This window comes from Ciona intestinalis, chromosome 6 (genome assembly GCF_000224145.3).
Source record: "Ciona intestinalis chromosome 6, KH, whole genome shotgun sequence".
Classification (NCBI taxonomy): Eukaryota; Metazoa; Chordata; class Ascidiacea; order Phlebobranchia; family Cionidae; genus Ciona; species Ciona intestinalis.
This window is the reverse complement of record NC_020171.2, coordinates 744,526-772,151: the sequence shown is the minus strand read 5'-3', so window position 1 is coordinate 772,151 and position 27,626 is coordinate 744,526. Positions and strand designations below refer to the sequence as shown.

General features: G+C 33.8%; 1 protein-coding gene across 1 annotated transcript in view; it reads right to left on the bottom strand.

The window, feature by feature from the left end:
- Nucleotides 1-24,534, bottom strand: part of LOC100184714 (rap guanine nucleotide exchange factor 6-like) — a gene marked incomplete at its 3' end in the record, with an annotated part of 34,824 nt that extends 10,290 nt beyond the window's left edge. The window contains 6 exon segments of the mRNA XM_018812184.2: nucleotides 59-160; nucleotides 231-368; nucleotides 1,160-1,235; nucleotides 22,930-23,013; nucleotides 23,911-24,038; nucleotides 24,250-24,534. Coding sequence (XP_018667729.1) covers nucleotides 59-160; nucleotides 231-368; nucleotides 1,160-1,235; nucleotides 22,930-23,013; nucleotides 23,911-24,038; nucleotides 24,250-24,321 — 600 coding nt within the window.
- Nucleotides 24,535-27,626: the final 3,092 nt, after the last annotated feature.

Below are 27,626 nucleotides of genomic sequence, written 5' to 3'. Positions count from 1 at the left end.
GTATTATGATATCCTTACAGAAACATTAGTGGACCCTAAATTCATACAAAAAACTTACTGTGTCTTTTGAGAACTGAGATACATTGTCTCCCCCAACCATTATTTGACCATTGGATGACTTATGCATACTGTTGCTTCTAGACTGGTGTAAGGGTGAACTCTGTTAAAAAAACAACAAATAAAATATTGGAAATTTTGGAACCACTGGGTCATGGGGGTTGTCGCTTTACCTCTGCTGAAGATGTGTCAACTTCGGCGACGCTGTCAAGTGCACCTCGTGGCGAATGATGTCCGGTGTCATGTCGTAGCATGGCATGAGGTCGAGAGGTCATTCCACTGCTGTGTATTGCCATGTCGGGGTAATCAATCTGAAAAAAAATTGATTATCTTTTAGATATTTATAATAGTTTAGGCAAAGAAGTATTTTTAAATACGAAAGAAACGTTTTAAATTTTAAATGCAAAAAAAATGGAATAGTGAAACCATCGTAAATATATGTATAAAAATATCAAATGAAACAGCAAAGGTTGAAATTTTTCTAAAAACTAAATGCAAAAATATAGCAAAAACATCATGAAATGTGTAAAATAACAAACAAAACAGCAAGAGTTTTAATATTTTTCCCTCATAAAGCATGGTATCAGGTTATGATCAGATAAGAAATGAGTGGTGTGTTATATACATCCCGAGGCTTATAACTTCTAATGATCGAAAAGATAAAATACCAGAGGTCTAACTTGTGTCTTAACATATCCGGTATATGTACTAATATTTGGATACTGCTATTAAGTACATAGTGTTACATGCTATAAAGTTGTGCATATAGTTGATACATTGATATTTACACTGTTGGCTATACTCTATTAGTATAGTTAAAACAATTGCACTTTTTTCTCACTGACAAAAAAATGTTTCAAAATTACTGTACAAAAAATGTACGAAGCTTTTAATGTTGTAATTTTAAAAGATTAAAAAAAGCATTTTTATGCAAGAGTAACGGCAACACAGTTATTTTTAACACAGTTATATAATATTTTTACACAGTTACTGAAACTACAAAACGAATAGTGCAAAAAAATACAACTTTAAATAAGTTTTTTTTTGTTTTTACGTTTATTTGAACTATGTGAATTATCAAAACAGTTAAATTAATACTTACTGCGATCATTTCAGAAGATTCCAGAACCAAACATTGGCAACCTCTACGTTTTGTACCAGGTATTTGTTTACCAAAGCTGTGAAAGGAAAGACAGAAATTGATAGATGATGTTTACATAACTGCATAGTATGTTATGACAGTTATCACACTACAATAAACCTGCTGTTATGTATCTATGCCTGTGAACCTGACTGTTTTGTAACACATTTGAAATTCTTTCTACTCTAAACACGATACTGTACAGAAAATTGCAATTTTAACACTTTCTAGAAATTTAAATTGAAAATGTACAAAAAGTATTATTGCAAAACTTTCTAACCACTTTTTAACACAAAACTTATGAACTTTGCAATTTCAAAAAATTCTATGCAATTATACAAACAAAATGTAAAAACAATATAACTGAAACACTTTTTAAGGGACTTTTAACAGAAAATGTGCAGAAAAGTACAAATTCAACATTTTCTAAGCAACATTTTTTCTCAAAAAAGAAATAAAAAAAATTTTTTTTAAATACATCAAATTTAGATTGTAACAAAGCTTTTACTTATAAGCTTGCAGTCAAAATATAAGAAAAAAACAACCAAATTACACTGTCTAATACATCATCAAAATACAAAACATAACCACACAGTGACTAACTTCTGTGTTAAATGGGTTGTAGCTTGTATTAAATCATAACATAATACAATTTGTATTTTTTATGAAGCTTAGTCATATTTCCTGTTATGAGATTTTATCTAGCAGATTGTTTTATGCAGCAAATAGTCTAAAATGGGACACTACTACTGAATTATATCATACTACAAGTTATGTTCCTGTTTGTATGAGAATTTACATGAAAAATATGATTTTAAAGTGTTGTTTTGCATTACAAATTTACACTGGTTTTTAACCCTACAAAAAACATAGTATATACATGTTATTTGCTATACACTAAAACTGACATGTATTGGTTAGTACATAGAGACTTAATTGCTTTAAACCATTCTACTACTTTCTAATAGTAGTTTTGAGTGTAATTCAATACATTTCGCTGACCTACTAAAATGCACAAAAGTTTTTAACTACTAAAGTATTTTAGTAAATGTAACTCAATAAAAACAATGTTTTATGACATTTTTTACTCAATAATTTAACAATCAAGTGTAGCAAAAAATACTTGAAAAACTTAATATAGTAGGGTCGGGGAGACGGGACTCTTTTAACACAGAATATCCAAATATCCTCATCCTGATCCTGTTTTAAACAATTACCAACGGTCTATGGGAGTCGTGAGGATACGGTTTTATCATTCTTTGAGTATTATGTGTTTACTACCAAATTGAACGAAAAAGGATAGAATGAAAAAGTGTTTTTCCCCACCCTACCATTCAAGTTCAATTTCAACACATAATACCAACTATTTCTATTGAAAAATTGTAATAAACGTAAAGCAAAACAAACTACATTGAAAAGGCCTATCTAATTTTGGATACGAAGCTTAATAGAGAGTAGGGAATGACTTAACCTTTACAGCGAGATGAAAGGCGTGCGAGGTGTCCCTTAAGAATTAAACAAACAAACGTTGAATCGCTGAGTATTGAAGCACTGCCTATGACGTGTAACGTGGCGAATATTAAACGCAATTGATAACGCATCAAGGGCCTACTGTTATGTATTTTACTATAGGTATATTGTAGTTATAGGACTGTGGGGTAAGATGAATACCGTTAGCAACTATAGTACTATACTTCCTGGTCGTGTTTTAACAACTAACAACGCTATTTTAGAGTGTCGGGGCTACGGTATTTATATTATTCTGTAAATAGTCTTGTTAACTGCTAAATCGGTCAAAAAAGGAAAAAATATGTCCCATCTTACCCCACCCTACTATATTTATACATTTATATGTCTGCAAAAAGGATTCACGCAATACATGAAATGCACTGGTTTAGAATACACAACATTAAAAAAATGCGCGCTAGAAAATACGGCTGTGTTTTGGTACTTATGTAGCATTGAATTTGCCCGTAAACTAGCTCACACCTAGAATACGTGAGCACTCAAGCATGAAGCGAACCACGGCATGAAAGAACAGGCGCTGGAAACTATACGCGATGGTTGCGGACGACTGCAAACGAAAACGCGACAAAAATCGGCCTACTTAGCGTATCTGTACTATACTGAAGTGTTAACACACAAAATGGTCTGATACTGTCAGTAAAATACTTAGCAGAAGTTTTTAAAATGGTAATAAATACATATAAATGCTATGTTATTAAATAAATGCACTAATAGTGTCAGTTTTAGGCACTTGATTGTCAGAAATTATAACAATTCGCATTAAACACAAATAACTGCTCTGCTAAATGCTATATTATCAAAAAAAGTACTGTTTTTTTATCAATTTAAGATTCTTAAATTATCAGAAATCTTATTATTCCGTGTTAAATACTATTACTATACATATACCTGTTTCTGCTACAATCTATGTACCATACAAAATTGATTTTTTCAGTTTCATCCTTTAAGGCACTTATATTAGCAGAAATTTTAACAAACAACTGCTCTGTATAATACTATGAATCATAACTACAACTTATGATGCAATATACTGCCTACACTGACACAGGAACGAAAGTAAATTTCCACCACGCAACTGAAAAGCTAACCCACGCAAAATGGTTATGCTACAAAAAACATAAACTTTGACCGTATCAGATAAACAAGTTACTTGGACTAAATGTAAGAAGTTAATTTCCGCTTCTGGGTTAAAAGGTTGCCATTACAAATACACATACAAACGTAATACATAACAACACGCGAGTAAATTAGTGATTAACCAATTGGCTATAAGCCAGGACCTGTCTTAAAGTAATACGGTACGTTAAAACGACTGAAATACATGTTTATAGGCGGACGTGTACCTATATGCAGATGTTTTAATACCAGAATGTAAATATACGTCAGGCAGTTGGAGGTTTACTACAATATAAAAAGTTACGATTTTGTTCACAAAATAATTTGTAAGGTACTACGTATTTATCTCAATGAAAAAGCTATATATATATAAGTATATAGTTAGAAACATCAATTTTTTTTTTTGTGCAAAAAGTTTACAATTACGTTCACAAAACTCAAATTTATAAGTGACCTTTTCAATCTAGTATAATAAAACGCTACATATATACATATATAAGTACCAAAATCTATTCTCAATCTTTACAATTAGACAAATTAAATACCTGACTGATATAATTGGCTACGATGACAGACTAACCGTAACGGCACGTAGTAGTTACGCCAGTCTAAAATTAATTGCTATCTCCGTACGGCTGAATGTGTTTTCGAGCATTGTACGATGCAAGGTAGTTATTACGAAGCACCAGACAACGAAGAAATACTACTAGAAAACGTCTCTTTCGTATACTTGTTTATCTCTGCTTTTTAAGTGCGCACTTGAGCTAATTTTTCGACAAAAAAAACAGATTAATTTTGCAACAAAGTGTATTAAACCTGTTTTAATCTGTTAAAGTGTGACTATATCTGCAATAAGCCTTTGAATTATAATACATCGTCAATAAGTTAAAGTGAAACAGACGCGACAAAAATCAGACTGACTAGGAACGAGTAAAACAAATTACATAACAGTCTACTAATTTGTCTCAGCAGAATACGGTTTTCTTTATATAAAACTTTACGCCAGAAAAATGTCCCAAAATATCTCGCTGCCTGGGCCTTGGATTTTCTGTTATCTGTATTTCTAATAAATCTTTTGAAACCAGTTTTCCTGTTCCGATTAGAGCTAGTTTTAAGACGGCGCGCTTTGATGCCTTCTGCTTAGTAATGTCTCACGGAACAATAAAGTCAGCTACTATCTAGCTATTCTCTGCTTCGTGACGCAGCGCCTATTAGTCACCGTGTATCAACTGTACGATAATGCGGACAGGCAAGCACGCTGACAGGCGTAATCTACATGTTTACATTCCTATGCTCATCTATGCTTGCTGGACACGAAAATCCGTCAAAAAAATGCAGAAAAATTCGTAAGAAAGAGAGACGACTTTTGCGCTCGATTTTCACAGGTATTGGTGTTGTGACAGCGCCGATCGCCGCCGGCGTGTTTTCGATCGTTGTGACAGCTAGGTCGGCGACGCGTAACGGCCACGGGTGTACGACGACAAAAAAATTTCATTTGGCGCGAGTGACGGTGTTATTGTGACGTCATATTGCACGCATTGAAGCGTGAAGAGGGCGAATCAAGATTATCTGTTTAGGTAATTTCCCAAAAGTTAAACAATTCTATTCCATTAATAATTTCAAAAGATAAAGATCTTTTACATATCTTATTAGTTACTACATTTGGCATTTATTTTGCATCAAAAACATTAAAAAGTCCCCCCCCCCCCAAAACATTATATATTTCATATATATACTCGAAATTTAAAAGATCATGATCATTGACTTATTGACTTATAACTACGCTATCTCAAATTAAGAGCGTCGAGTTTTAGTAAGGGCATCGTACCCTAGGCTTTGGCGTGAGCCCAGACTAAGAGGCTACACCTCAACCGCACTAACTACACGGTGCTTAACTTTCAGGTCGTCTTCACAAAAAAAGGTAAAGCTAATACTGAGGACTGAGTAATGAGACAACCTGACGATATAATAATGAACTTTCTTTGATAAATACTACACTATAATTAATATAAATGGTTAAACATAACGCAATAACTCGGTTAAAATAAATAACTACACTGCAGTATTTACAATATAAATCAACACAAACAAAAAGTGAAAAAGATTAATTGCTACGCTCGTTTTTCATACTCTTTGGCAAAACTGCTCTGACTAGAGTTATTGGTTATTCACTGGCATAATATAGCTTCGATTTGCTATATATAAACAATATAGAAACAAAGCGTGTTTTTTAAAGGTAGTGAAACATGTAAGTCACAATACGCGTTAAAACAATAGGCTATACAATAAGTAACGTAATTTTCGATTAAACAGCAGACTACACAAAACGCTTTACTGTGAAACGAAGTACAGCTATTGTTCTACGTAGTGTATTATGTAATACGTGATTTTCGCTTTGAAATTGCGCATTAGAAGCATAAAGCTATAATTAGCGAGTAAAATAACCATTAAAAATTCCGCCAACTTGAACGGGTTTTATGCGGTAATTTTTTTGGTTTCATAAATCGTGTTTTTTCTTAATGAGTCAGCATAGACAAATTGGTTTGTGACGTCATAGTTGCTGTGCGGAAGTGGTAAGTCACTTGGAAAGATGGACATTACGTTTCCGAGTTTGGAAAAGCTATTTTAAACCATAACGCATATAACACCTCATATAGATACGTAGAAACCGATGAATGCAATGTGACTAAGCCGTATGTCATGCCAGTCATTATGCATTCAGTTCTGCAACGCAAATAACAGAAATGCCAAATGCCAATCAAATGATAACTGAATTAGCTGCACTCACGCTACGGCGAACTTGTAGCTAAATAAAAACTCACGCGGAGCATTTTTGCGGTTTAATTGCCACGAAGATAAAAATTGCGGCTCTTTTGACAGTTAAATTGTGACGTTTTGAATTATATATGTGTATGTGTCAGTTTATTAAGTGTGAAGTTATAATATTCTATTTATAATTTGCGCAAATAACGGTGGCGGTTTCTAAATATAACAGCGCAGGAAAACAATGTAAATTTTCGAGATCAAGGAATATGGTCTCCTATGAGACTGGCCAGAGAAAGAGACAATTTACTATAATGAGTTGTGGAGACATATATCAGTAGGGGGGCATAACGTTAGTGGATTAAAAGTACTTTTCCAATGAAATGTGTCAATAAGTTGTCTGTATGAACATTATCAAAGGCAGTAACCGCGTTTTTATATTACACGTTAAAATCTATACGTTTATTCGTTCATTGAATTGCATTTTACAAAAATATTACCAAAAATATAGCAGGGGTTAGATGGGACGTGTTTTATTTTCTTTACTCGTCTCATTTGGTAGTAAACATAGACATTAAACAGCGTTGTTAATTGTTAAAAACACAATCAGGAAATATGGGTATCAGGTGATAACAGTATTCCATTTTACCCCACAGTACTATGTATGGCTTTTAAATTAAAGGTACATAAACCAGAAGTACAGAATACTAAAAACCACAAAAAAGAGAATTTTAGTAAACGTATCTGTTGCAATTGAAATGCCTACCACAATTATAACTATTTATTATTATGTTTTATTACAAACTAGTATATATACATTGTTTAAAGGATTATAATTTTTATAAAACTGTAAACTAGTATATATATCTTGTTTAAAGGACAAAGAAACTGTTTTGTGTTTTTTTACTATAAATTAGTAATTTTAAGATTTAAATTATATAGTAGGGTGGAGGAAGTTTGGACACCTTTAGCGCATAAATATCCAAATATATATCCTGACCGTATTTTAAACAATTAACAACGGTTTATGAGAATCCCGAGGATACGGTTTTATAATTCTTTGATTGTTCTATGTTCACTAGTAAATTGGACGTAGAAAAAATAGAACGAAAAGATGTCCCATCTTCCCCCACCCTACTATACGCTTCAAAGCAACGTGTATTGGACCCCCAAATAATACCCCTTTAAAGTGTGCGTGGCACGCAATATCTGTAGTAGCAACATGCACACAAAGCCGAGTTACACACACGATACGCATCAGTGAATATGCGAGGGTTGCGAGGAGTTCAACTGACATCTATAATTAGCTCGTACCTCATGCACGCTCGCCAGAAACGTGGGCATGCAAAGAATGTTTTGTTTTCTGCTAATATATAATCACGCTCAGTGTTATAACGTGACAACAACAAAGGGGTTTTATGGGTTTAGTTTAAATGCTTAAACCTTTTTTGTCGCAAATCAATTAGAAATCTTTGATAGACGTGCGAAAAAGTAGAAATATAGGGATTTAATAACGACGTTTGTCGTTTACATTTATTGCTAAAATTACATTTACCAATGCAATAGCGAGGTAGCCTACAAAAAAGCCTAAAATCGATATAATACAAAATAAAAACTGACTTTGAAAAAAATGCACAGTTAAAAAAACAAACGACTTTATTAAACAATACTAAAACAGTTAAATTAGTGTTTCGTTACTACTACAATACTACATAAGAGTGAATATAATAAAAAGTTGTATTTCTTAATGCAAAAAAAAAGGATTTAAAAAATTAAAAAGATACCCAGTTTAAAAACGACTAGCTTTGTCAATACAGTTAAAACGTGAACGTCAAATCTTAAAACATAGCTATACACTTGAGACGATAGACTGGCTGTAACTGAACTACATTGAACCACTTACAACTAATACGACGCTACAGAGTCGGTCGAATATAAAATGCCCTTTAACTGAGGCTCTATTTGGAGCCCCAGTGAAGGTCAAAACACTTTAGATCAAAACAGGTGTAAAAAAAACTATATTATAGTACTATAAGGTAAGATGGATCCCGTTAGCACGTAGTATCCAATGTTTCCTAATCGTGTTTTTAACAGTTAATAACGAATTTTGAGAGTCGTGAGGATACGGTAAACATTCTTTTTTTAATACCAAATTGAACGATAAAACGGAACAAAACACGGACCATCTTACCCCAATCACTAGATACGTTGTGTATTAGGTACAATTTCTACAAAACCCTGACTCTGCTAACTATTAAAAACAAACCAATGATTTTTCGGTTTCAAGACGCACAGTTCTACACACAGTTTCACTTAACACCTAAAATATCTCAACAGAACAATTTCCATGGACCATTTTACCCCAACATACAATATATATACGTCCACTATTCAAAACAAAACTCCTGACTATGCCAATAAAGAAGAACTACAGACTTTTCGGTTTCAAGGCATACAGGTATACAAACACTTTCACGGTTTCACTTAACACTATTCTCAACCCAACAATAACTTTCTGTTCCACTTTCACAAACCATTATCAACGAGTAAGCAACTCCAGCCCAAAGCCACAAAGTATTACCAACTTTCTCCACAAATTGAACTTAATTCTCCAGCGAAATTTACCACATATTCGGAAACCGGCTCTAAGAGACACAGTATAGGCAATGTAGGGTGATTCGATATACCGACAACCACTTTCTCACATATGACGTAACATTGAAAACAGATAATAAAAAATAGTTCCCCATTTTTGGCAGTAAAAATGTCTGATAAAAATTGAAGTAAAGTTTTAATGAGAAATCATAACAAAAAAAATGACTATAAAAATATTTTTAAAAATGCTTTAAATTATTAGGTTAAGATGATTTTTAGGGAACAATGGGTCAACTCTGTCCTAAATTTTAAATAATATAGCGTGTTTCTCTGTAGGACATAACCGATGCCTCGCTGTAGGACATAACCAAAAACATAAATTAATAGAATAATACAGGACTTATTCTAGCACCTGGTAAATTAGTTTACTATTATCTGACAGTCTAAACAATAAGGCCCCGGATTTGGTTACGATTACCGCTGCTGTAACTAGAACCTGTATGTTTATATAAAGCAAGACGGTCTTAATTCGAGACTTGTTTACAAGTTCGTGTCGCTTGGCGGATTTTCTCATGGTATACGCTGGGGGATATTAGACATTAAGTTACTGCCGATTGATGGTTACCGACTTTTTGATACCAGGCCCCTAATCAGATTATGAAATATAGTAGCTTCTTGAAGGATCTGGTGTTACGAAAACGTAACAGACAAAAATCAAGTCAAGCCAATTTTATCCTTAAAAAAATCTCATACAAAGTTACATACGTAGTAACTCGTAAGGGTGCACGAGGTGTATGAAACAGAACACCCATGTTATAACGACCGTTGTTCCCCCGCCACGCGAGGATAAACCAAGTTACATTCATTCCTTCTTTTAACTGTTTAATTATGACTGAACAGTGAACGTATACACTGTACACGGAAGTCCTTGTCAGTGAGCTATACTGCAACGTATTATTACTACGTGTGTATGCTGTGTTTGAATTACAGGGTTGCTAGAATTGCATGCTGTTAGGGCGGAAAGCTATTGTATATTCAGTAGCTTAGCAGACGGCTGTTATTACAGGATTGGACCTTTTTAAGAACGTAATTGCCGGTCAAAGTTTTGTAAATACATTTATGTGGGGTGTATTACATAACAGTATCATTGTAAAACCGTATTTTTTTGGTAAGACAGTTAACGGACATTGCTCCAACCCAGTGGTCACTAATGAAGCACCCTGGGGGTTGGAGTAATGGGCCAACTCTACCCTAATCTTAGGTCCCATGGCTTGCCTCGTAGGATAACAGAATTATACCGGTTATACACATTGTCAAGGGCTATTAGTAGCTTATGGCTTTACTTCTTAACGCCTATATTAACACTGTTTAAAATATAATGGGGAAGTACGCATAGACGACACACGCAATTCGCAAAAGCCCTTACAATTTCAGTCACATGTTTTGCTTATTATCGCCCTCTGACGGCTGAGTTTTTCTACGTCAAGCAAAATAAAAATACGTCATGTATATACATCAAATGACGATGTATACTACAATATCGGTATTTCAGTTACTTTTAATGTAATAATACATAGTACTGTATGAATAGCTAGATATTAAATAGTGGTTTTAATTCTAATTGGACTTTGAAATTGAAAATTCGTCCCGATTAAATGGCGTAATAAGCAGTTTAAAATCCGTTCCACGTCAGAGCTAAGTTTCGTATTATGTTATGACTAGTTACGTTACATGTTAATATGAAATTATTATATGTATGTAAATTGTGGGGATTTTTGACTTTAAAATCGGACAAAATAGAGCGAATTTACAAAGTAGTTTCGGTGTGTAATATGGTGAAATGGTCCAAAATTTTTATATGATATTACTTAAAGCTAAAAACTGCTAACACATGAAATTAGCAGAAGAATTGCTATTCCATATATTAGTATATTACATGTCAAAAATTTTACATCAAAATCTTTACAGCAAAACGTACTTTTTTTTGCAAAACACTTGCAATTTTATTACTTCAAATATTTGAATTTTGCTCGATTTTACTTAAAAAATCTTGCTTTGGTTTAGAATTTAATGAAAAACTACCCGGCAAAGACCGGCTATAGTACAAAAACAGATACATTTGAATTTTGCTCTCTTTTTTTGCTCTAACTGAATAGAAAATATTGTTTTGGTTCAGAATTAAACATTTAAATCTAATGAAAAGCGGGTGTATATACGACACTACAAGATTTCTTATATACAATACAAATCCATTATAGTACTTTTCTCTATTTTATTTAATGTATAAATATACAGGAAAAACGTGTTTTGGCTCAAAATTAAACATTTAATTTTAATAAGATTTGGTTTACTGTTTGCTAAAGTTGCAATTCTACGTCAGCGAAGTCTATAAATAGTAACTTATAGTTGAATAATACACTTTCAATGGGCACGAAGTAGGGTTACAAACCGGTGCCAGTGTTGCAAAACATACGTTTAGTGGTTTTATTTTAACTGTGGCAAATATGGAGCGAATTTTTCGGAAACACTTGTCAGTTTTGTTGGGTTAATACAACTTTTTCGAAAATACAATTTTTAGGAAACACTAGAGATTAAAATTTTCGGAAACACTGGCCGGTTTTGTGGTGTTAAATACACAGTGTAGAAGCATGGGAGCTTTCGTTTACTTTGTATTCCACTTAAAACGATATAGAGTCCTAATGTACCTCAAGCCACAGTTTAAAGTTACACAGTACAATACAAAAGGTGGGTTGTAGCGCTGGGAAAGGACTTTGTTTTGGCACAATAGTTTCCAGTGACTGACAGTTACAAATGGTACGCTATAGTGCCAATTTAACACCATTATTTCGTAACACATCTGTTCCCGTATCTTACATGCGAACTTAGATTAAACAGTTAAGAAATACGGCCGCCATGTGTGTAATACATCATGCGCCCTGTCGGTATGAATTATTTAAGTATACCACAACGGCGTAGAGTGATATTGTTATTTGCGGTGTACGCTTGAATATATTTGAAGTACCCTTAAGTTGTAACATTCAATTTAGCTATACCCCCCACGCTAAAACGTAATACGCGATATATTTTCAAGTACAAACAATATTTACAACTAGTATTGTATTGTATTGCTACGGAAACGGAAATCCAATGTATTTAGTCTGCAATTTGGCTAGACTTAAATTACTACGTGAGTAGTATTGTAGGGTGGGGTAAGATGGGAAATGACTTTATTCTTTTTTATCGTCTCAATTAATAGTAAACAAAGAATATTCACAGAATTATATAACCGTGGTCTCGCGACTTTAAAAGAGCGTGGTTAATTGTTAAGAACACGACCAGGAGATTTAGATACTGACAGTTTCCCATCTATCAGATGGCATCTTATCCCACGGTGGTACTATATAAAAATTGACGTACATTTTACTAAAACCCGATGTTTAGTCTGGCATACCGCAAAACTTTATTTACACAAGTATTATTGCAAATTTAAAATAATATTGAAAAACGCAAAGAACCAGACAAAAGACCCCACAATAAAGTAAATATATGCACAGAGAACGTTAATATTGCATAAGATCGGTCAAGAAAACGTGACGTTTAAGTCTCTATACGTGACTAGGCTGCGACGCGACTCAATTTAAACTACAAGGGGCTTTACTATATAATTCAACATAACATTCTTACACTGAAAACATAATAGACGTGTTAAAATTAAAACTGTTTTCTGGAAACACATGCCAAATCTGGCTTAATTCTAAGTAGCATTGCGTATTTCGCCGTAGGACCCAAGACATAATATAGAATAAATATGAACTTAATAGTGAAACAGAATAAACAAAAATATGTTAAACTTTACAAACATTATAAGCATTTCGTTCAAACAACTAAATAACCGTGTACTCGCGACAAAAAGTGTTATTAATTATTCAAAACACGATCAGGAAATATGGGATATTCCGTGCTAAAAGTATAGTTTCCCATTTTACCCCACCCTACTATTAAACGCGGCCGTATAAATGCTCGTATGTAAAACACCGATCTTGTAAACGCGGTTTAAGTGCCATTGACACAATAAGTACACGCTTATGTGCGGTAAAGTGGACAACAACATTGAAACGATAGATTGACATATACGGATATCTTTCTAAATATGACAACAGCTATTGCAATTTCCGAAACCTAAATATGCTTACATTGTGTTTTAAACTTTTAAGGCGTATTGTTAACTCGACTGTAGCGAACGCTGTAATATAAAAAGCACTGTAGAAGTATATATAACAATTAAATTTGACGTTAATATAACAACGATTGAAATACACGTCTATACGCCTGATGGCAAAAATTTAACTAAATTTTAGCAAAACTGTTCAAAACAGCAAGATATTTTGTCTAGCAAAAATAACTATACATCTATACTAGTATAGTCTTTCTAGATAGTAAATTTAACACCGAAAAACGAAAACTGAAATGCACGTAGCAGTATAGGTTAAACTTCTTGCTTTTTGAAATTGATTGTAAAGAAAACGTAATTGTTGCACGCGTGTACGTCATAGTTGTAATAAATACGTATGGGACGGAAACAAAAGAAAACATGATATTAATCAGATACTAATTTTTCACGTCTTTATTCTAGCGGGGTAGTATTATACGGGTAGTTAGTATATACACTATACACATACGTTGTATATTCTGACCTATATATACTATTTTATATGGGTGGGGTTCTACAGAGAGGCCCGGTAGGGACCTTGAATTTGGAGCCTAAAATAGAGTAGAGCCCGTAAGATAGTAAAACTGCAAAAATCTAAAAATGGTTTTCGTTTTTATTTCGGTATCTAAATGACGTCATAGTGCATATTATGACGCAACGGTCAAATAGCGTTTATAGAAAAGCGCGTTTACATATGGTTTTGTATATCGCCTTTTAGGGATGCATTGTAAGATTAGGACTGTAATAACTAAATAGCAGACATAACAAACTAACAATTATAGTAGGGTGGGAGAAGATGGGACACCTTTAACACATATTGATATTCAAATATCCCGATCGTGTTTTAAACAATTAACAACGGTCTATGGATTTCGCGAGGATAAGGAATTCTTTAAATGCATTTTGTTTACTACTAAATAGGACGCGAAAATAGAATAAAAAGGTGTCCTACTTTCCCCCACCCCACTATATGATTAGAAGTGTTAATCATTTTACAGGCAAAGAGTAATACAAGTAATGTATTGTAAACACAATCAATTTAGTTGTTGTTAATATACTAATTTAACTAATTGCGTGCTATTTATTAGGCGTTATTACTTTCTAAATAAATTAATTTTGAAATAAAGCGAATACACAAGAGAGTTATAAGAAAAAATAATTGCAAAGTTATTACATAAGTTAAATGCAACACTCTTTGCGTGACAAATACGTAACATCATATATATATTATATATATATCCATATGATAGAGCAGTGGCGTCGATTTTTGAAAAACACAGGGGTTGCGACCATAAAATTGTTTAGATATACCACGGCCCAAAGGGCGCGAGTTACAGTTATGCGGCACAGCCAATTGACGTAATATTTTAAGCCATACAAGATTGCGTTGAGAACAAACAGCAATACAAAAGCAGTCACTTTTTCCCGAAAATAATATGTTTATCAAATCACTAATCTGCTTGCTGTGTTCGCTTGCTATCAGTGAGTTTTTGAAACCGAGGCGCTACTTTACGCGCGTACGAAGTATTTTTTGCAAACATATCTATACTTTACTTATGCGCGTGAAAAGGCAAATATTCAACCTGCTTCCAAGCACCTGCAGGCTAAATAATCAAGGGGACAATCGCTATTATGACGCAAATAATCGACGTGTGAATTGCTATTATGTCGTAATGAATTGCCAGGTTAAACAATCGCTATTATGATGCAATGAATCCACGTGTGAATCCCTACTATTTCGTAACAAACACGCTGCTTGGCTGAGGAAAACATCGTAAATATAAATCAGTGCTACTTCTGGAACATGTTTAGGTTGTTTATTACCGCCTGTTGCCCTGTTTAATAGGTAAATTACATTTAGTTTAACCGCAAATGTGAGAAAAACAAGCAATCCTAAAAAATAAGGCGCGACGCAGCCAATGGGTCGCGCCCCATGCGTTGAACCAATGCGTCCTCCACGTTGAACCAATGCGTCCTCCACTCCACGCTGATATAGTAACTCTAATAGTAGAGTTACTATATCAGTAGTTATATTGTATTGTTTTCGCAGTCTCCATGTTGACCCTTAACCCTATTTCCGTTTAACGACTACCGTTGTGGTGCTTCATAATAAACCGCCCTTATGTTTATCTTGCCTAATTCGTAACCAGTTAAAAACGAGGATTACATAACTAGTCAGCAGGCATCATATTGGGGCTGATTTTGAAATTTGTATTCATTAACGAATTTAACGAAACTGTAATCAAACAAGTACGAAAGGCTCAACTCTAGTTGGAAATGTAAAATGTGTTTTTCCTTGTAGCTGTGCGGGAGATCCACTCATTAATGATGTTAGATTTGTCCAGAATGTCGCAGTGCTCCTTATAAATGTTAAGCAGACAAGCATGGTTAAGACGTCGCTGTGCCATTGTGCTCCGGAGATAACTTTTTACCCGCTTCAAACAGCTGAACGCACGTTCTGCCTCACAACTTGTGCAAGGAAGAGTCAGATACAATTGCACTAAGCCAGATATGTTGGGAAGCAACAGGCGCAGTGTTGAGTCGCCAAGTAGAACGCATATAAGTTCGTTTATACTTGAACATGATTTGTTTTTTGCTCTTAAAAATAAAGTAAGAGTTGAAATTTCGCTCTTAACACAAGATGGCTCAAAATTGTATAAGTTGGAAATACGTTCCAGGTTTGGTGTGGGTTTGCTCTCAACGATGGCTGACAATAGAACATCTTCCAAGTACTTGGCTGTTTCAATGTCTCCTTGGCAGAATCTGGATTGCAGTGAATCGACCGCGCTTTGCACAATTACGCCAAAAAGATTGGCGTAATAAGACGACGCATCATCACCCGAGCCATCAGCTTCATTAATTGCCGCGCTTCTTCTCGCGACCCCACGAGGAACAGATGGCAATCCAATACCAAGCTTCAGTGCAGACAAAGCGCATTTTTTAAAAAAAGTGGACTTTTCTGTTGTGTTTAAACATTCAGTGAAACTTAGAGCCAAGTTTTCTATTAACTGGTAGCAGCGACCTATGTTTATAGACCTGCTTTGGATTGCACGATGGGCAGGCTGTATCTTTTCCAGCAACATGTGCATAACATTTAAGCAGTAAAAAATGGAAAATTTCTCGAGGCTTAATAGGAAAGATCGGGCACCGCTTCTACTTTTGCCATCCATCGACGAATCTGTAGCAACAGTTTGCAACCAGTTTAAAATAGTATCGTAATTTTTGATAAAAATGTCAATCGCCTCAAAGCGCATCGCCCATCGAGTGGGACACAAGGGCCGCAATGCAGAATATCTACCACCAACCACGAAATCATTTTCAGAAGCACGGAAGTTTTCAAACATACTTAAACGTTTGGGTGAAGCTTTAATAAAGTTTACAACGCCATTTAATGTCGCCAGTGAGTTTGCTGCATCAGTGTTGTTTCTGAAGGTGTCTTGGATTGCAAGATTCAGATTGTGACCAGAACAATGGACGTAGAGCATGGCGGGATACATTTCTTTAAAACGAGCTTGCACCCCCGATAGATGGCCACTCATGTTTGCCGCGCCGTCGTATGACTGCCCGCGACAATCATTAAAGGATAACCCAACTGAAGTGATCGCCGACTGAATAAGCTTATGCAAAGTTGCAGAAGATGTTTCGCAGGTTTCGAACAGGCCAATAAAGGACTCGTGAATAATAAACTTATCGTCGACATAGCGGATACAAATACAAACTTGTTCTTTATTAGAAACATCTGCCGTTTCATCAGAAATAATACTGAACAACCGCGCTGCCTTTACCTGATGAATTTCGTGCCTTAGCACCCGGAGAGCCAAACTTTCAAGTATTTCGTTTTGTATTTCGGCCGAAAGGAACCTGGTTTTACGTGAGATCCAATTTTTTACAGTATCGTTATATTTTCCTAATAATTTTAAACTTTGTACTAAATTTGAATTTTCCTCCGTGTGACCTCTCAATGCCAACCCCTGTCTTCCCAAAAAGCATATAGCATCGAAAAGAGCGTTTAAGGCAATCCTGTTTTCTTTCATTTTACTAACTGATATATCAGTTACCAAATCAGCTGCCCGCGAGGAATCGTTTAACTTGGCAGAGACACACTCTCTATGAATCTCACTCGACCCGTGCTTTCTTATAGCTGCTCTACCTTTTCGCCAGTCGTTGAAGCCCTCTATCCAGCAAGTATATCTGTGTTTCAAGGCATTTAATGTGCGTTCAGTTACACAACTGTGTTGAACGGCCCAAGTGCAGACTTTACATCTTGCTACATCGTTAACTTCATCGTAGCACACCCAGGGAAAGTCGATTTTCCAAGACGCTTGGAACGTACGGTTGCCAGGCTTACGTGTAGGCCGACTTAGCATATGTGCTTCACTAATAACTATTGCTGGTTCATTATCTGTATTGTCCGTTACCTCACTGGTTGAAGCTGAACTGTCTGATGGTTGGGCTGTCGGATAAAATGCAAACAAATTTGGCTGCAGATTTCGTTTTCTTTTACTCATTTTTCGTTTTCTTTTACAACACTTAACTCGACTCAATAAACCCTGAAATTTCTGAAATATTAGTAATCGATAATGTAGCAGCATTGCGCAATATCTTACTTAATTCTCTGCGTCACAATATTGTTTGTAATGCAATAATTGAGTTTTAAACTTGTAATTGTGCAACAAAAACATTGTTCGCATCAGAATTGAACACGTAACAATTCCGTGTTGGTTGACGGGCGCAATGAAGTTTGAAATAATCATTTAACAAAATTCAAGGAAAAAAACAAAATTGATTAAACATGCGTCAATCATGTTTCACAACACACGATCAAAGTTGTGTTCGCCTAGCACCGATCAAAGGAGCATTGCCGCCACGATTTCCCTTCATTTTAACAGACGATTTGTGTGACGTCACACGCAGCCGTTATACGTAGCCGCGCAGGGTGCAAAATTAGCACGTTTATACGTTGAGAAAAATTAAGGCATTGCGTAGCTACTATAAAGTAATTATTTGGTAACGTTAAATATATTTATTTAAGAATAGTTAAGGAATACTTTGCTTTTATTATTGGAAAATCCAGGGGTTGCTGCAACCCCTGCAAAATTCTCAGGGTAGGCCTGCATACCCTGCACCATATAAATCGACGCCAGTGTGATAGAGTACTGTGGTAATGTGGGTTACGGTGGATACGATTAGCACATAATATCCCAAATTTTCTAATCATTTTTTAACAATTAACAACGCTCTTTTCGAGTCGTGGGAATACGGTTATAAAATTTTGTCAATATTCTTCGTTTACTACCAGTACGAAATGGGACGATAAAAGAGAATAAAAACATGAACCATCTTACCCCCCCTACTATAACTATAACACGATATAATGGAATGAAAACATGGACCGTCTTACCCCAACCACCTAATATAATGTTTATTTATTGGCCGTCCGTGGTAGACTGAGCACATTCTGTCGAAATATCTCTTTTACCCGATGAAAATGTTTCTGTTGGTTTTAGAAACCACCGTTTTATTTTATCCCCACACTGAAATATTCATTGTAGCATGCATAAGACGCAAGGCTTTAAATTAAACATGTAGTATAGCACATCCGTCTTACTGAGAAGAACGGCGCGTATTATGTATGCAGAAATTTCTCACATAAGCGCTTTTCGATATGACTATTATGTGGCCTAGTTAGATTAAAGCCGTTTTTTTAAGAAAAAAACTGTTTTTTGCTGGGCTAATATATTTATAACTTTTGCAAGCAAAATTGTCGGCTATATTACATTACACTTTACCGACGTTTTTTTTTTTTTTTTACTGACTATATAAAAAATTAAACAACAATCACAGTTAAAACGTGTAATATCGTACGTAAACTAAATAAGCATAGGGTACACAACTTAAACACAACACAAGTGCTACAAAATTCGCGAGAATCGTCGAGCAATATGAGTGCTAGATCAGGACTAAATTTACGCAACAAAACCCAGTCAGGAGAAAACGATTTATTATACAACTGTTTATTTTACTACTATATACCAGGCAGCATAAACTACGCTTAATAACAGAGTTTACAATTACAGTGTAAACTGTCTAAACGCAGCAATAGGTCAACTCTGGTCTAAATCACAGGTCCCAATGCCTGCCACGCTGCATGACCTCACCCACATAGAATAGAAACTGCAACTGCAACTGCCTACGCAATATTTTTTCTAAACTGTTTTGAATTAATGTGTTGAGATAAAATTCTATAGCCAAAAGCATAAACACTTCAGTTAACCTATCTATAACAAATTGGACGGAAACTGAGCTCGTTATCTCTGCATAGTAAATATGTAACTAGAGTCACTGATAAAGTTGCATAAGTACACAGTACTAAGTATGAACGCTTATATTGGCAAACTAAAGGCTTGGAGACGTTATTTGATACGCGCGCTTTTGCATTGACAAAATGTATCGTAATTTACTATTTTGTTTTTGCATTTAAAACAGTTTTACTTACATTTAGACGGTAAAAGTAATTTGCATTGCAAAATACGTATCATAACTTTAATACTTTTTTTTTTAGTTTTTTACATTTAATACAGTATTTTTAAGTAAATGCCTTGGCGAAAACGGTATCTCACTGCACAACTTTTCTTATTTTTGTATTTAAACCAGTTTTACCTTGCTTTAGCAAATAATTTAGCAAATTGCAACTTTAAATCATTTCTAAAGTAACTGTTTTACCTAGCTTTTAACACGCTTTACTAATTGGCTTTGCATTAAAAAAAACTATTCCAACTGCCACTATTTTAAAAGCAAAAGTTTTACACTGGCTGTAATGCATTTACCAAGGCGGGAAATGCTTTAAAATGGCTTACTACAAGTTAGAGCTGCATAACACACATCAACTAAACGAACAAAAGTAAATCAATTGTTTCCTATACTGAGAATACGATGCAGTATATCCTGTAGCTTAAAAGGGTTTAAAACCCTATAGCGGGCATTGCTATTACAGTTTCTGATAAATTAATCCTCATATACGCCTTTGAAAGCAATAGGTTTAATACTATGCTATGATACATTGAAATTGACAAGGGCCCTTAAGTAGATATCTACGCTAAACGATATAAACCATTATTTATAGGCGGTTTGTACGCAATGTACTTGAATGACACAGTTTTATTATTTAAAATGCCATAACACTTAGGGTCGGTTTAGGGTAGGGTTAACCGCGCTGTTTAATTAATTGCGACGATAAATGTAACAATAAATGCAGCGTATTTGGACCAACGCGTGTGGTATTGGTTTTCAATTGGGAAGTCGATTAATCGTGGTTGGAATTCCATTTATGTAATACGCGGTTATATAAAGGAGAAAATCCAGTTTTTTCTAGCTGGATCTCGTATACTAGGTAACCATAAGAGAGTAAATATAGTAGGGTGGGGTAAAATGGAATACTGTTAGAGCTTAAGTTCTATATTTTCTGGTGATTTTTTGGACAATTATGAACGCTTTTTAAGGAACGTGGGGTTACGATTACATAATTCTGTAAATAGCCCTTGTTTATTACCGAATTAAAGGAGAAACTCGAATAAAAACAGGTCCGATTTTAATCTACCCTACTCTATGCTAAGTAAAACCATGGTTGAACGAAAAGAGCAAATCCCCAGCGGGGAGAGACACTGTTGGAATTCAGATTAAAACGCTTGGAATTCTCGGTTTTTCAGACCACACAACGGTTTACAACAGTGTTATAAAAATGCCAAAAGTCCAGTTTAAGGTGTTCTGTAAGATTATGGTGTTAAACTGAAGGAAATGATGTATTAACGCTTGGTAAAGAGGAAATTTAATGCAATAAATATATTTTGACATTTAAAAAGCTAAACATAGCCTAACTACCGAAAACCAAACATTAACTACCAAAAAGGAAAATGTATTTAACTATTAGGTAGGCTTTTGTATAAGTTATGGACCAAGAATCTAACGCAGTATATTAATACGGCGCTTACAATTACGTCCTAACGATATTCCAATTTCGCAACAAATAAAGTAACTTTTTCACAAGGAAATATCAAATGGCTTAGTTAAATACAAATTCGTCTGTAGTATAGAGTCTCACGGACTAAGAATCTAATACAGTATGTTAATACGCCGCTCTCACGTAGACGTGGTATGCCTTATCAACCGTCTTGACACGGAAATAGGAATTGAGGGTTTACAAGACATCAGCCAGCCACGGTGGTAAAGCGGAAGACTCCACCGACTCAAAGTACACAGATACAGATCCGGTACTTGATAAATATAGACACTGCCAGTGCAGGAACGAACCCACACACTGACACACACATTATAGGCCTATATGCGTTATGCAGCTTTGGAGTTGTATTGTAAAACACATAATTCAGTCCAAGACTATAAGACTAGAACATAGTTTTTGAAATTAGGTGGTTAAAATTTAAAAAGCAATATGCGTATTTATATATATATTTTTAAGCTATTATAAAATAACCTATAAAATAGAAGATAAAAAAAACGACGCCTATGCAAGACACTTATACAAAAGTAAAGACTCCAAAATAGTAAATACAAATAGCTTTGTTCAAATAACAGAGCATGATTAATATGTACCAGAATTAAACTATATATACACAAAGCTTAAAAGTAAATATAACACAACTGTTAAAACAAATAATATAAGGCATAGAAGGCATTCGAAGCTATAACAACAGCACGCTATATTGTAAATTTTCTGCTTGGCGTTTTAACTACATCAATAATGCACTTTCAAAAGTGCATGTATAATTGCTAGCATATAAAACTGTCACTCACAATAGTTAGCTACAGTATGTAAGTTTAAAAACAAGTTTTTGATAATATTCTCATGAACTTTATTACGAAACTAAGTGACTATTTAGCCCATAGGGAATATTTGTCTCTCAGATTACTTTTGACTGCGTGTCTCTATAGACAGTTAGTTAAAATTAATATTAATAAGATTTACAATAGCCTGTTATAAGAAATATATTATATAATCAATTCACATAGCGCATATATAATTAAAGCCTAATTTAAGAGACTAAAAATGTAACGTTTTAACTAATAATAGTTTACACAGCAAACTACCACCTTTGACTATTAATGTTTTAGCACTACAGTTTTAAAAAAAAATCAAATTTTACTCTGCTGTTAGGTGTCTATAAAAACAAGCAGAGCTAAAGTATATTGCATTTGCCACAAGGTTCCCTATGTTTGACAACTATGAGTGTAACTGTATTTTAGCAATGTCACCCAAGATTTTACCCTGCTGTTAGGTGTCTATACAAACAAGCAGAGCCAAAGTATATTGCATGCACTACATTAACTAATGAGGTTCCCTGTGTTTGACGACTAAGAGTGTAATGCACTCTAAAAACATCACTTTAAAATGAAAAAAACTGACACCTATAATTATACAGTTGAAATCTAAATATAATTCCCTCACACAAATCAAGCATACACTTAAAAACAATTAAACAAATGTCTAAAATAATATGTATCTCACCACGCATGTGGTAGAAACATAGACCCTTGTATGAAGACTGATCCAGACATGAGAATGTACCAACATCTGCACGCATCATCTTTCCTGTAATAATTACAATTATTACATCAACAATGCAATATAACTGGGGGCAAAGGAAGTGTAGAATGGTCAATGAAGTGGTGCCAATGGAATTTATTATGAGCCAAATTTAAGAAGTGCCAGAAGAAATACGTTAGGGAAAAAATACATAAATTGTATTTCTTTATTAAAATGTTTTGCGATTTAAAACTGCTAAATGTTTACGTTTTTAAAAGTATTTTAAACAAATAAAATGTTTTGCATTTTCAAATTAAAATTTATTCTTAGAAATATATATACATAGTTAAAAACATATTTTTGTGGGTAAAACTTATGTTTAAATTAATTTTTTTTAACACTAATAGACAGCCCAAAAGGAAAACAATACAGAAATATTCAAAATGTTATACTATTCCATTTTAATTTTTATTCAACTTATGATTTGGACATTTAACAAAATGGTTTAACTTATGGTCATGGGCCATGCTACAGATTCACAGTACAGCAGCATTTTAACAGCTGTGTAAATAATGTAACAGCTGAAAAGGCTAGCATGTAAGATTCTCACACTATAATAGGCGTAATTTTAGGGGTGCCTGGGATGACATGCCACCCTAACTTAACACGTTATTTAATGAGATTCCATGTTTGATAAATAAAACGCTTTAGTGTAACAGTATTTTATCGACGTCACAATAGATTTTACAATGAATTTAAAAAAATTTATACCTATGCAATAGATGCCAAACTTTTTAAAATGCAGGGGAGGCAAGGATAGCTAAAAATCCTCCAAAAGAAGATGCCAAAATGTTACCACTGTTTACTGATTCAAACAGGACAGAAAATTCCAGGGTTGGCCTGCCTACCCTGCCTCCCCAGGTTTGGCGCCTATGGTCAAAATCACACTTAATCTATACAAACCTGTATAGAATTTCATTTGCGTCATGTTTTTCGTATCGGACCAAGGTACAAATACCGCGGAGACTTTGTTCCCTCATACTTGAGAGGATTTCCATTCGATTGAGACGAGAATAAATGACATTTAACTCCTGTGTGTATGATTTATGTAATAAAGGAAATAGCACAATGTTATGTAGGTGTATACAATGAGTGTGCATTTTCCGAGTCAATTTTTATGAGTAATGCCTTGGTTCTAAAACACTGTTGCATAAATTTGGTATTAAATTAAGAAATTCAAGGCTGATGGTAGTTTTGTATGTCAAAAATTACAGTGTGTTAAAAGTTAACTTTGTTTCTTACCCTCTCTGTACGGTTGTCTCCTTTGGTCCGAAGTGCGAACACGAACTCTGGGTCCGTGCTGCATAGAGACATTTTCACAACTATTCGTGTAAAGTTTTCTACTCCCCAATCATGTTAGTCCACTGTAGGTCCCCATGCACGAGCCCGACAGAAAAATCGGAATTCAATATTTTGGCAATATAACTTTAGAAAAATTCAGGATCTTTTTAAACAGCAACTATTCAATGCTCAAGTTATATATATATATATAAAGTTAATCAGTATTTACATAAGCCAAAATCTGAAATAGAGCATATAATAAGTCAAATAGAAGTAGCTAAGTCTGTAAAATTTAGCAGTAAAGTTATAATACCTAAGTCCTAATGAAACAAACATGTTAAAATCCTAAATTTTTATATATATACATTCAAGCTCATTTTGTCCTAGCTGTGAAAATGTCAACAAAACCTCAATTTTTTAGGCTGGCTTGCCCACAGTCTATGCATATGACTCACTATATATATATGATCTAACCAGTAGTTTCCGATCACAGTCACAGCGTCATTCATATTTAAACACAATGTATGAGTTACAGCGTAGGCAGAACTTTAGGGGTGTCTGGGTTCCATGTTACCCCGACTTTTAAACAGGCGCAAAACCATATGTTTTAGCAGCTTAGTTTAACAGATTTTTCTTGCTGCTAGGTGTCTATACAAACAAGCAGAGCCAAAGTACATTGTATTCCCCATATTAATTAATGAGGTTCCCTATGTTTAACAACTATGGGTGTAACTCTATTTTAACAATGTCACTTAAGATTTTCTGAAATAACTTTAACTATAAATAAGCTGGTGTATGGCCTATAGGATGGCCTATAGGGGTACACCAAGTCACACTGTATAATATTACTAAGTTTACAACAGAACATGTAAGTTCATAAAAGACTGCCTTGATAAAATAACTAGCTAAACAAATACATAAATATATGCTTCTTTTACACAATGGTTTCAGCTTTAAAACAAATACAAAACTGTGCAAAACCTATGTTACAATCGAATTATAGAAAGTTATATTAGAAATAGCTTTATAAAACCAAGTTATGAGACATTAAAATATAGCATATAAGGTTAAACAATAAACAAACATATTAGATTACAGATTTATCAAAATAACTAAAGGTCTCACATGAGTGTATTTTCTGACATTCTGAAGACATTACTAGTGTTCGAGTGTGCGCGCGTGAACGCGTATGTTTTGTGCGTGTATGTGCGTGCGCGTGTCCGGTGCCCAAACACAGGAACCAACACATGCGTAAGCTACATTTCCTTAAAGCCTCTTGCTTCGTGACTTGCTGGTCAAAATAGCTTCCAGAGTCTAGGTATACTCATACAGTGCCAACTATTATTTCATTATATCTATAACTTACACATACACATACAGTAAACTATATATATATATATATAGTTAACAGTGGAAGAAAATCTTAAGCTGAAAACATACTAAAACATGTAGGGACCTAAATGATATGTTAAAAAAAAAAAAGACTAGCTGTAGACTACAACATACAAATTAAATTATTGAATCTAACAGTTTGTATTTAAAAAAAGAAATTGGCAATGCTATTTAGGCAAATTATATGTTATATAATATATATCTATATATATATGTTTATCTCTTATACAAAACAATCTGCAGGACTTGATTTTCGTCTGTTAGCTGTTAGGTATTTTGTAGCTCCAGATCCTGACTGTATTTTATTACATATTAAACTGCTGAACCAAATTATGTGTAACATCACTTATTTTAATCTGTATGTTCCGCTATACACACACACACACACACACACACATATATATATATGTATATATATACAAATACCTAATGTATGAGGTTTTAGACAGGAAGCTAATGAAATAAATCATTTTGGTTACGTAGCATGGTATATAATAACTTCCTTTATAAAACAGCAATGTACAATGTTATACTATGATAACTAATAACATTTTCAAGTTGTTTTGCTACTGTATAATACAATTGAATAGGCATCATGAAAAGTAGTCTAAATAGACCACTAAATATAGATATGAATGATTTGATGTAATATGTTTTGACATATACAACCCAAATTTCTTAGCATAATTAAACCCATATTCAATAAGCATGACAGCTCAAACGCAAAACACAATTTTTAGTTCAAACTTTTGTTTAAAAACTAAAACTATTTTCAGTGATGTCAGAAGTTGGAAAAAAGTTGGTCGTGTTTTTATTTAAACTTTTTAAACCAGAAAATCTGTGTTTTATGCAGCTAAACTGACATTGATTAATGCTTATATATATATAAGTGTTATTATGGCATATGCCAATTTAAAAAACTTTGAATTAAACTGTAGTTACAAAAAACTGAAAATACGGAAACATTGTATATGCAAGTATGAACATTTAAAGTGACTTTTATTTACCACATAAATCATTGAATTAGAACAACAGTTTAGAACTGCAAAACATAGGCATAGCCAATTGCAATTATATTTATCACATTTAATCAATTTAAGTGAAACATATACGTTACCAAAATATATTAAAAGTAAAAAATTGTATGTCCAAAACTTTTAAAAGTGACTTTATTTAGTTATTAGCAAATCACTAGTTTAGAATATCAGTTTAGAAGAAATGTAAAATCCAATCCTATTTTAAAAGAAACACTAAAACAATATATATATATTATATAAGCTTTACATGCGGGATGGTTATGCAATTTAAACCTGAATTTCATATTCTGTATTAACTGATTTTGGTAATATTGCACTTTTCGCACATCATTAAGTTAATTTTCAGTACAAAGGCCTGTCTTTTTAATAAATTAAAAAGTATTAAAAAAATACACTGATCTCATCTTGTTATCAAACATACTAATTTGTTGTTATAAAATGTACTCAACTTTTCGACATGAGCTTTTAGGAACATATTATAGGTAGGGTGGAAACCATAGCAGTAAACATGTAATTATATAATCCTAAACTGTATTATGAATACATGGACAAAAACGTCTGATCTTTTAAAACAAATTTTCAACAATTTTTGATTGTGGTAAGTACTGCAGTAGTAAATTTTGATAAATAAAACTTAGAATATGCCATACTAACACAAAACCACGCTAAAAATAAACAGTACAGCTATGTAATGTCCTTTAAACATCATAAAACATTTTCCAAATTTTTCGAAAAGTTCTTAACTTCTGCTACTCAATTTTTTTCCTCAAAACCATTAAACTTTACTTATTTCGGTAACAAATGCACGTTTTACCCTTAAAAGCGAATTTCCGAATGATTTAAAAACATTTTATAGGACTAAAAACTAAATAAAACAGCCAACGAATTAACAACATATACACCCAATTC